This window comes from Orycteropus afer, unplaced genomic scaffold (genome assembly GCF_000298275.1).
Source record: "Orycteropus afer afer isolate SDZICR_OR568_19922 unplaced genomic scaffold, OryAfe1.0 scaffold00040, whole genome shotgun sequence".
Lineage (NCBI taxonomy): Eukaryota > Metazoa > Chordata > Mammalia > Tubulidentata > Orycteropodidae > Orycteropus > Orycteropus afer.
Window position 1 is genome coordinate 16,120,386 of NW_006921627.1, and position 11,711 is coordinate 16,132,096.

The window sequence follows — 11,711 nt, forward strand, 5'->3', positions numbered from 1 at the left end:
TTTGGCTTGTCAGCCTCAGCGGCCAACAGCTGCCTGAGTGAAGAGATGCTTCTAGCTTCAGTGGGCCGGGAACAGGAGGCAAAGCTGAAGCCCAAGGTTGAGAGGCTTTTTTACCCAGCCCCTAGAGCCTGGCACTCTGAACTTGGACTTAAAGCCTCCAAATTGTAAGGATAAACTCCTGTTTGTTAAAGCCATCCCATTGGTGGTATATTCCTATCAGAGTGGCACTAGGTAACCAGAACAAACACGTATATAGAAGAATACGGACCAAGTAAGTCTAATGATTAAAAATATCTCCAGAAAAAGTTGAATCTCCCAAAACAACCAAATGGCCACTCCAAACTTGGAAAACTTTACTATCTGAAATTAAAACTCTGTGGATAGGTTATTTGGTGAATTTAAATAAAAAAGTAGGATTGGTGAACTCAAATCAAGTCAATATAAAAATAAATGGACTGAGACAAAATAAAGTAGGAAAAAAAAAAAGGATGTATGTATGAATGAAATGTGCTACATATTCAACCAAAACCAAACCAAACTCACTGTTGTCGAGTCAGTCCCAACTTATAGAGACTCCTTCTTGGATTTCCGAGGCAGTATCTCTATGAAGTAGATTGCCAAACCTTCCTTGGAATTGGAGTTACAGTATGAGAGTAGATAAAGAATGGAATCCCTCAACAGCAATTGCAAATTCAAGGTGGGAAAAATAGAAGAAAAACCATAGCAAGGTGTACAATAGTCACAATTATGAGAAACAAAAATAAAGAGAAAAATCTTAATAGTAGTCAGAGGAAAAGAAAGATAATTTGTTTTTAAATGTACAATAAAACTGGAGCTAAAATTTAACACAAATAATGTACATCAGAATTCAATGGTTTTTTAGTTTAAAGAAGGAAGAAGGAAGGTAACATTCACTCTCAAAGAACTGGCCAAGTGAAAACCTTCACTTTGAAAATGGTGAAAAAAGTATCTGTCAAAATTGTATTTTACGTTCAATAAAATATCTTTTGTAGACTAAAGTAAAATAAAAAATACTTTAGAAAACCAAAACTTTAGAATTCATTATCAAACAAGTTTTATAGTGGAGGTGATAAGAAATGACCAGATTCTGAAGATATATGTATATAAACCAAAAAACAAACTCACTGCCGTCAAGTAGATTCTGACTCATAGAGACCCCTCATTGGATTTCGAGGTGGTTTCTCTATGGAAGTAGATTGCTCAGTCTTCCTTCCAAGGAGTATATGGTGGATTTGAACTTCCAGCTTTCTGGATAGCAATCAAGTGCCTTTGGCACTAATCCACCAGAGCTCCTCTACATATATACAGACATATATAGCTCTGTTAACATAGTACCTAAGGCATTTGACTGCTAACCAGAAGGCTGGTGATTCAAACCCACCAGCCACTCCTCAGAAGGAAGCTTGGGCAATCTACTTCCGTAGTGATACCACCTTGGAAACCCAAGGAGGGATCACTATAAATTGGGTTTGACTCAATGACAATGAGTTTGGTTTGAGTTTATTATAGACATATTATGTCAATATATATGTCTATATTAAAACTAAGAGAATTAACTAATGCATATGATGTGAGATGAGGGAAAGAGAGGCTTTATGGATGACTCCCATTTTGTTGTTATTTTAAAATTTTTATTTTGACATAATTTGACTTACAAAAATCCTAAAAACATAGTACAAAAGATTACCATATACCCTTCATCCAGATTACTTAAATATCAAATTTTACAATATTTGCTATTCTTCTCTCTCCATAAATACATATATTTATATGTAGATATCCACATTTTTGTTTGTTTTTATTTTGAACAATCAGAGATGGGTTTTTGTCAACAGATAAACTGACATAGGAAAAACTGTGAGAGAAATATTGGTAAGAAAAGATTAAGAGTACAATTTTGATCGTATTGACTTTGATTAATTTATTCCACATACAGATGGTGATGGCACATAAGCAACTTGATTATAAGACTTGAGTTAGAGGAAATAAAAGTTAGTAAGTATACAGGTGATATTTAAAATGTAAGACTGAATCAGCTCTTCAAAGGATACAATGTTTAGAAGTTTGTGTTACAGTTTTCCAAAAGAGTTTTATTAATTATATTTTTTCCTTCTTTTGTAACTGAATTATTATTCTGCATTTTGACTTTTTAGAAATTGAACAAACTTTTGTTATTATTTGATACAGTTAATATATTTTTCGTTTATCCACATAATTAACAATAGTCTTGTTTGACATATCTTTTAAACTATAGAATTTCTTTGATGTCTCCAACTTTTAATCATAAATATATTATTTAGAATATCCTTTAGTAAACAGTTCTATTATAATTCTTTTTATTTGCAGAAGTTTGTGGTGATATTTTTATTATCTCTTATTCCTTGTTTATATCTTCATTCTTTTCTTTAATTATTTTAAACAAAGTTATTATCTTATTTGAAATTTGTGCCTTATAATGTTAAAATCTGAGTCTCTTCTTTGCAGGCTTTTGATCACAGTACTCAGTTCTGTGTTTTTGTGAATCTTTTTTCCCTGTGTTCATAAACTTTGAAAGTTTATTAGTTGAAATTCTTTAAGAACTGGGATGATGTTGCTTTCCTTCAAAGGTATTTGTATTGTACTTTAAATCAATGTTTTAAGTGCAATTTTTTTTTAGACATCACTGATAGCTGGACCTTGGAGTGCAAACTTAACTGAGACTTAATTTTGGCTTCAAATTCTCATCAGAGATTTTAATTTTAACCTCTATCTCATCAAAGGTCAAAACTAGCAAGGATCCTTGCTACTATTTCCTATATTGAGTTTTTTTTTTTAATTGTGCTTTAGTGAGACTTCCAGTAAGATGGAGGAATAAGCAGACAAGCCACACAGACTCTCCTCGACAAGGAAAAGAGAAACCAATTGACAGAGATAAAGAAGATAATCCTGGAGCCCTGAGCTTTGAAAGACAGTACACAGAAGTGGATGAGGCACCAACTATTGGAAAAACCTGAACGAAAACAGGACCTAAGACTAGGCTCTGTTTGCCAAGGACAGCAGGGACATACAAGAGGCTGATAACAGGAAAGGAGACAGGTGGTGAGTATATAAGTGCTGTCAACTAGCGAATAGAGGAGGACAGCCCAGTACCCTGCTTATGTAGACAACATACAAACAAAACAAAGAAAATGAAAATTGTGGGCAAGTCACTCCAACATACAATCATCAATTAAATATAAACACATCACAATGCCTAGGAGACAACAGAGTACCACAGTCTACCCAAAGAAGCAAGATAAAGCAAGAGAAATGAGAGACCAGGATACAGACCCAAAACACATCCCTGAGGAAGATGTGGCATTGAAACTCCCTGATAAGGAATTCAAAACAATTTATTTAGGTATCTTCAATGAATTGAGAGGCAGATCAAGGAAAACACTGACAAAATGGAGGAAAACACAGAGAAAATCCTAGAACACTTTCGAAACACAATACAACAACAAAATGACAAAACAAATGAAAAATTAGAAATGATAAAAAATCTACACACAGAAATCCAGAAGATTAATAATAAATTTTCAGAAATAGATAAGACACTGAATGGGCAAAGGAGTAGAATTGATGCAATGGAAGACAGAATTAGTGAGATTGAAGGTGAATACCTGAATACTTCTTTGGAAAGGGATCAATCAGAAAAAAAATCAAAACAAAATGAAGAAAGCCTAAGGTTCATGTGGCATACCATCAAAAGGAATGAGCTACGTGTAGTGGGAATTCCAGAGCAGGAAGAGACAAATAAAACCCAGAGAAAATTGTCCAAGATTTGTTGGTGAAGAACTTCCTTGATATGATGAAAGATGAGAATATATCCATTCAGGAAGTCCAACAAACCCCAAACAGGATAGACCCCAAAAGAAAAACACCAAGACATATCATCATCAAATTCACCAAAACCAAAGACAAAGAAAGAATCATGAGAGCAGCATGAGAGAAACAAAAAGTTAGCTACAAGGGACAACCAATAAGACTAAGCTTGGATTTCTCGGCAGAAACCATGGAAGTGAGGAGACAATGGGATGGTATATATAAAACCCTGAAAGAGAAAAATGTCCAACCAAGAATTATGTACCCAGCAAAATTGTCCCTCAAATAAGATGGTGAAATTAGGGCACTTCCAGATAGGCAGAAACTAAGGAAATTTGTTAAAACCAGACCAGCCTTACAAGAGATGCTAAAGGGAGTCCTTTGGACAGAGAAGCAACAACAGCCAACAACAATTGACCATTAACACACGTGATGACATAAACCAACCCAGCTATGGAAGTATCCAGAGTAAATAAGCCTAAAAAAATTGTAAACAGGGAACCAGAGACACCAACCAACAAATGAGGACAACTACAAACCAAAAAGAGGGGAAATACTGTGTAGTTACAGAACTTCTAGATGGTAGGGAAGTCAAGATGACTACAAGATAGAACAGACTGTTCTAAACTTGGGAAGAACTATAAATCACAGGGTAACCTCAAAGAAAAATGATAAACCTTCACATCAAAAAAAAGGACCAACATAAATATTCAGCAAATACTAAAACAATAGCAATGAAGGAAGTGATAACATGATTCATAAACAAAACAAGCTCAGCATAGAAAATTATATGGAACAAAAAATGGACACTATGAAAAAGCACATAGCAAAAATGAACAGTAACAAACTCATATTTGCTGATAATTAATGCTATGCAGCACTAAGGAATAATGTAGAGTCTGCAAAACACTGCATAGTATGGATGAACTTGGAGGACATTATGCTGAGTGAAATAAATCAATCATAGAAGGACAAATATAGTATTAGTTCGTTGCTATGGACTGTCAAGGAAAGGTTTATATTTGGAGGGAAACTTTCTTAGTTGGTTGCCAGTGTGGGAGGGGAGGCGAGGGAACACTGAAAAAAAATGCATAGACCTATGTAACTTTAGTTTTGTCTATTTCACTGTACATAAATTATATTTCATTAAAATGCATTAAAAATGATGGGAATATTTGGAAGCAAATGATAATGGTTGAACAACATGATAGATAAAACTAGTGTCACTGAATTGTATAGGCAGAGAATGTTGAAATGACATTTGGTTGCATATATATCTTCCACAGTCAAAAAAAAAATTGTGCTTTAGGTGCAAATTTACAGAGCAGAATTTGTTTTACACTCAACGTTCCATGTACATTCAGCTTCACTCCCCAATTACCATCCCCAACCCTAACCCACTCTCCTCCTCTCCCTGCCCAGTAAACCCCCCCCCTTCCCTGTGCCCTTCTCAGTTATGCACTCCCATCTGTCCAGCTTTTCCTACGTGTGAATATTGCCCTTCTGGAGCTCTGGTGGTATAGTACCATTTGACTGCTAACCAGAAGGGTGGCAGTTCAAACCCACCAGCCACTCCTCAGAAGGAAGGTTGTACAATCTACTTCCATAGTGATATCCCTTGCAAACCTAAGGAGGGGTCACTATGAGTTGGATCCGACTTCATGGCAGTGTCTTACGTTACATTGTGTTGTGATCCCCCATGGCTGATTGCTCCGAAGGATGTGTCTCCACAGAGTAGGTGGGTGTATTGCCCTGGGTTGAGTGTTCTGCATGTAAGTCTTATTTACTGTTAGGCTGAGATCCAGCCTTGGGAGTGAGTTTTACCCCAGGTTTGAAGTGTATCCCAGGGCCATAGTATTGGGGGTCCCACCAGACTCCATCCGACCAGTAATTCTAGTCATTATTATGTTTTTGGATTTTGTTCCATGTTTTTACTCCCACTCTATCCAGGATCTCTAGTTTTGATCCCTTCCCAAATGATTGGCATTGGTAGCCTGGCACCATCTCTAGTTCTTCCAGTCTTGAGGTCCATCTTGTCCTAGGGCTGAGCTTATTTGCTGTTCTTTCTTATGTGAGCCTATAGTCTTTTTGAATCCTAGTTTTAAAAAAGTAACATTTATTCAACTTTTCAGGTTGGTTGGCCCCTGGAATTCATCTTAGGTTCTCAGTGGATCATGCCAATCATCAAAGAGAGACTCAAGTTCCCCAGGTTTCATTATAAACCATCAGAATGAGAGCCATTTTTTAGCAATTGGATATCTCTTAATGTCTCCATTTTTATTGAATCCTGAGATTCTACAGGAAGATTTCTTATCTCCTGGTCAGTTTAGCGAGGAGTGCTGGTATCACTGTGCTTAAAGCACTGGGCTTTTAACCAAAAGGTTGACAGTTTAAATACCCTGTGGCTCCATGGGAGAAAGATGAGGCAGTCTACTTCCATAAATATTTCCAGTCTTTGAAACTCTATGGGGCAGTCATATGAGTTGGAATTAGCTCGATGACAGTAAGTTTTTTGCTTTGGTCAGTTTAACAATGTTTTCCCTAAGATGTAATATATGACATGGCATTCTTTTGTGATTTCTAGAAACAGAAGCACAACCCAATTTCTGTTGCTTTATTTCTTACATAGCAACTGTGACAGAAAGTTTCTGAGTATTTGTTATAAATGATAAGTTTTATTAATTTTGGGTAGTAGACATTACTATTTAAAATTAATTTGGGCCAACATATCCCTTTTTCTTTGATTGACTATGTAGAGAACAATTCTTTTCCAGGGAATTTTTCCATTAATTCTCCTTTAATCTGTTGTTTAATACTCTCTTTCATTTCTATTTTACTACATAAAGTGTACCAATTATACATTGCACTTAGAATAAAATCCCAAACAATTAATGAGGGATATAAAGCTCTGCTCCCTCTCCTCCACTTTGTATGTTCCTTGTTCTCTTAATTGTTCTGCTCCTATTAAATTGGCTTTCAGATTCTTTGTACTTCTTCCAATTTGTAAGTATTGTCCCATTTTCCAAAATGCTGCTCATTTAAAAATTTGTCTAGGTAATTTCTGTTCACTCTACTCAACTCAAATATACTTTTTTCCATAAGCTTTGTAAGACCTCCTCAAACTCTCTCTTAATTTGTCATTCTTTGTAGCAATTAGTGCCATATTCTTAGTTCAAGGAGTAATTTAACTTCTGCAAAACATAGCATGTACTGTATTAAATTAGTAGTGATTTTTGAAAATTTGAGGATTTTTGTAGATTTCCCACTTTTATTATGAATGTTTTCAAATATGCAATATAGTATATTGCATGGGCTTCAATATGCAATTCTTCATGAGACCTGGTGGTACAATGGTTAAGTACTTGGGTACTAACCAAAAGACTGTCAATTTGAACCCAGCTAGCAGCTCCACAAGAGAAAGACCTGGTAATCTGCTTTTGTAAAGATTACGGCCAGGAAAGTCCCATGGGACATTTCTACTCTGTCAGATGGGTTCACTATGAATTTGAATCAACTTGATGGCACCAAGCAACAACAATATACCCTTCTTCAACTGCAAGTTTTTTAAATTTCAAATATTTAAAGTTTGAAAACTTCCTGAAAGTCTATTAATTTCACATTTGTTTAAACATTGTATTTTAAAATTGAGTCAATCATCTGTATCTTCAAAAGTTTACTAAATTTAAAAATGAATCTGTGCATTACTCAAAATTCTAAAAAATAACAAACGCTGTTTGTCTTAGCTCTCTAGCGCTGCAATAACAGAAATACCACAGTGGACAGATTTAACAAATAGAAACTTAATCTTGTACAGTTTCCAAAACCAAAACCAAATTGCCGCTGAGTAGGATCTGACTCATAACGACTCCTCCTTGGGTTTCCGAGGCAGAGTCTTTACGAAAGTAGATTGCCCAACCTTCCTTCCAAGGAAGGTTTGAACCGCCAGTCTTCTGGTTAGCAGTCAAATGCCTTAGGCACTACACCACAGTTTACGTGGCTAAAAAACAAAACAAAACGAAACAAACAAAAAACTCACTGCCATTAAGTTGGATCTGACTCATAGTGAGCCTTGCTTGAGTTTCTGAGGCAGTATCTCTATAGAAGTAGATTGCCCAGTCTTCCCTCTGAGGAGTGGTTGGTGGGTTTGAATCTCCAGCCTTCTGGTTAGCAGTCAAACACTAGGAATCTGAATTTAGAGTGCCGGCTCTAGGGGAAGACTAGGCTAGAAGTCCCAGTTCAGTGCCTGCTCTATGGGCTGTGAGGAAGCCTCTTAACCTTGGCCTTTAGCTCTGCCTCATATTCCAGGCACACTGGAGCAAGCTGGATGCTTGTCCTGACTCATGCAGCTGCCGGCTGGTGCTATGGATGATGAACCCAAGATCAGCAGGTAAAACGGCAGATTGCTGGCTCGTGGACTGCACAGGCAACATATTCAAGTCCAGGACCTGGAGACGATGATGGGCCAAACACAGGATCCAAAATGAGCCAAAAAGCTAAAGACCTTTTCCAAAGCTTCTCCATATATACTAGAAGCAGGCCACATCCTGAAGGCAACTCCCTTTCAACTGATTAACTGCTCACAGAAGAGTCCACCATGGAGGTGATTACACCACATCCAATTTCATCATAGGAATAACTACATTCAGCTGCCAAGCCCCTCAAAATCACAGCCTCACCAAGTTGACATATAACCTTAATTGCCACACCATTATAGAAGATAAATTCTATAACTGTTAATCTTCTTTGCCTGCAAAAGCATGTTTTTATGGGATGACACATATGAATAGATACTCAGTAAACATTGCTTAAACCTTTTTTATAGAAATTTTCTTCATGGAAATTTCAGAGAGAACATACAAGATGTTTTTTTCGTCTTCTGCATCCTTTATAATTTTCAAATCATCAGAACTTTACATAATCCTCTGCATGCAGATATATGTATTTGGAGTTGAACAGTTTTCTGTATAGGCTTTAAAGCTTGAGCCATAGACTGCACAGGAGCCATTCTGCATTTCAACTATTGTTAGTCTAGATTGGAGAGAAGGACAAATTAAACACTTTATTAAGGTAAGAATATCAAAGTGAGATAATATTTATTACACTTGAAATAGAGGTACTTAAATAACAATTTCAGGAGATGTTAGGATCATGCCTGGCCCTTCTTAATTTATACATATGCAAAATATAACCAATTCAGGTGGTAAAAGTAATACATTGTATTCTATTCTAGATTGTGTGTCATCTTTTGTTTTATTGTATTTTAAGAATGAGTGAATTCAGATGCTCTGAAATCTCTTTATGTGTGTACTTGAGTGAATGAAAGCTTTAAATTCTTCTTGAAACTTAAATAATTAAGATAGAAATGAAATTAAATATTACTTAGAATCCAACAGATATCATATTTTGTGCAAAAATAAAAGTCTTCAGATATATGCAATATTACTTGGCAAGAAAAGAAAAATAAGTTGTAAAATCCTCAAATATTTATATACTTACATATGTCTTTGTATTCCATGTAAGGATAGATATATTTGTGCATATATTTATATACATATTTACTTATGAGATTGCGAGTATTTTGGAAATACTAGGTAAGAATGAATGGTAATTTGTTTTCTGTCAGGAATAAATAGGAAATAAAATATTCAGAAAATAATAATGATGCCACTTCATTGTGTAAATGACGCACATGCCAAAAAAAAAAAAAAATCATATACTGATGGTGTTGGAATCGAAAAGGACTAGACAATAAACACTGGAGGAAAAAAATTAAGAGATTTTTTGGAATTGTATATTGTGGGTCTCAATCTAATCACATGAAGGTTCATCTTTTCAAAACTAACTTTAAGGCTACATTCAAAAACTCTGCTGTTGTTAGGTGTCAATGAGTTGGTTCCAACTCACAGCGGCCCTATGTACAACAAATGAAATACTACCCAATCCTGTGCCATCCTCATAATCCTCACTATTCCTGAGCCCATCGTTGCAGTCACTGTGTCAATCCATCTTATTGAGTGTCTTCTGCTATTTTGTTGGCCCCCCTCTTTCCCAAGCAACTATTGGTCCCTCAACATCCTAAACAAAGAAGAGTGAAAAAAAATCAAAGACACATGAAACAATTTGTCCAAAGGACTAATAAAGCATGTGACCCTGAAAGCAGAAGAACTAGATGAGGCACCAACTGCTCTGATGGGATCACAGTAGGAGGTCCTGGATAGAGTTGGAGAAACAAGTAGAACAGAATTCAAAATCACAAAAAGGCAAAGGTTAATGGTTTGATAGAGATTGGTGGAACCCTCAAAACTATGGCCCTTATACACCTTTTAAGCCTGGAACAGATTCACACCCCTGGCTCAAATTCCAGCAAAACAAGATGAAAAAGGCACTATTTGTCCAGGGATAAATCTCAGAAGGCAAGAAAGGGTAGAAAAGAAGGACACATGGAAACGGTAAACATAGGAGGAAATGTAAAGAGTGCTGTTGCATTGTAAGGATTACAATCAATGCCACAAAAGAAAATGTGTATGAATTGTTGACTGGAAAAGCAATTTGCTCTGTAAAAGCTCACCTAAATCACAGTAAAAAGTTATAAAATAAGAAAGAAATTTTATAAAATAAAACTATATGGAGAGCAATTCTACTCTGAAAGGCATGGAGCTTCCACGAGTAGGAATTCACTTGATGGCAACTAGTTTGTTTTGGTTTTATTCAATCCATACGACTTAAAATACATATAATAATATATTAGATCACATATGTGATAGTTAAGGTTATGTGTCAACTTGGTGGGGGCCTGGTTTTGAGTGGCTGGGCAGCTGGATGTAGTTTTTCCCCATAATAAGACTGGTAATCAACTCCATGGTGGAATCCACTGTGAGCAGCTGAATAGCTGCCTTAGGGATGTGATCTACTTCCAGTATATAAGAAGACGCTGAGAGAAAGGTCTTGAGCTTTTTAGCACACTTGGACCCTGCATGTAGCTGAGTCTTCATTCAGCAGCATACCATGTTTCCTGCCTATCTTGGGATTATTTTTTGGACTTGAACTAATGGCCTGTTGTGTTGCTTGATAATCTTGGTACTGTGCCATTTTACTTGTTGACCTTGGGTTTGTCAGCCTCAGCAGCCAGCAGCTGCCTGAGTTAAGAGACACCTCCAGCTCCAGTGGTCCAGGAGCAAGAAAGCAGAGCTGAAACCCAAGGTTGAGGGGCCTTCACCCAGCCCCTAGAGCTGGCACTTTGAACAGATTTCTAGACTTCTAAACTGTAGGAGCTCTGGTAGCATAGTGTCTAAGGCACTTGACTGCTAACCAGAAGGCTGGCGGTTCAAACCCACCAGCCACTCCTTGGAAGGAAGGTTGGGCAATCTACTTCCGTAGTGATACTGCCTCGGAAACCCAAAGAGGGGTCACTATGAGTCGGGTCCAACTCGATGGCACATACCAACAAACTGTTAAGAGAATAAATCCCTGTTTGTTCAAGCTATACATTTGTGGTATGTCTGTTATAGCAGTACTAGATCACACACACAAAATAAAAACCTCACTGCCGTTGAGTCAGATCTGACTCATAGCGACCCCTCCTTGTGTTTCTGAGGTGGTAGCTCCTTGGCTATCAATGCCAGCCACTCAGAAAGGGATCAAAATTGGAGGTCCTGGATAAAGTGGGAGAAAAACGTGCAACACAACTCACAATCATAGAAAAGACCAGGCTTACTGGTCTGATAGAGACTAGGAAACCTCTGTGACTATGGCCCTGGGTCACTCTTTGGGCTTGGAACTGAACTCACTCCCATGAGTTAACTCTCAGCCAAACTGTATACAAGCGTACAAGGTGAACACCCATATCA

At 36.8% G+C, this 11,711-nt stretch overlaps 1 protein-coding gene across 1 annotated transcript in view; it reads right to left on the reverse strand.

Moving 5' to 3' along the window:
- Nucleotides 1-8,774: 8,774 nt before the first annotated feature.
- The window catches only part of LOC103193858 (NKG2-D type II integral membrane protein), a 22,761-nt gene continuing 19,824 nt past the window's right edge, over nucleotides 8,775-11,711 (reverse strand). The window contains 1 exon segment of the mRNA XM_007937172.2: nucleotides 8,775-8,892. Within this exon segment, the coding sequence (XP_007935363.2) occupies nucleotides 8,775-8,892 (118 nt within the window).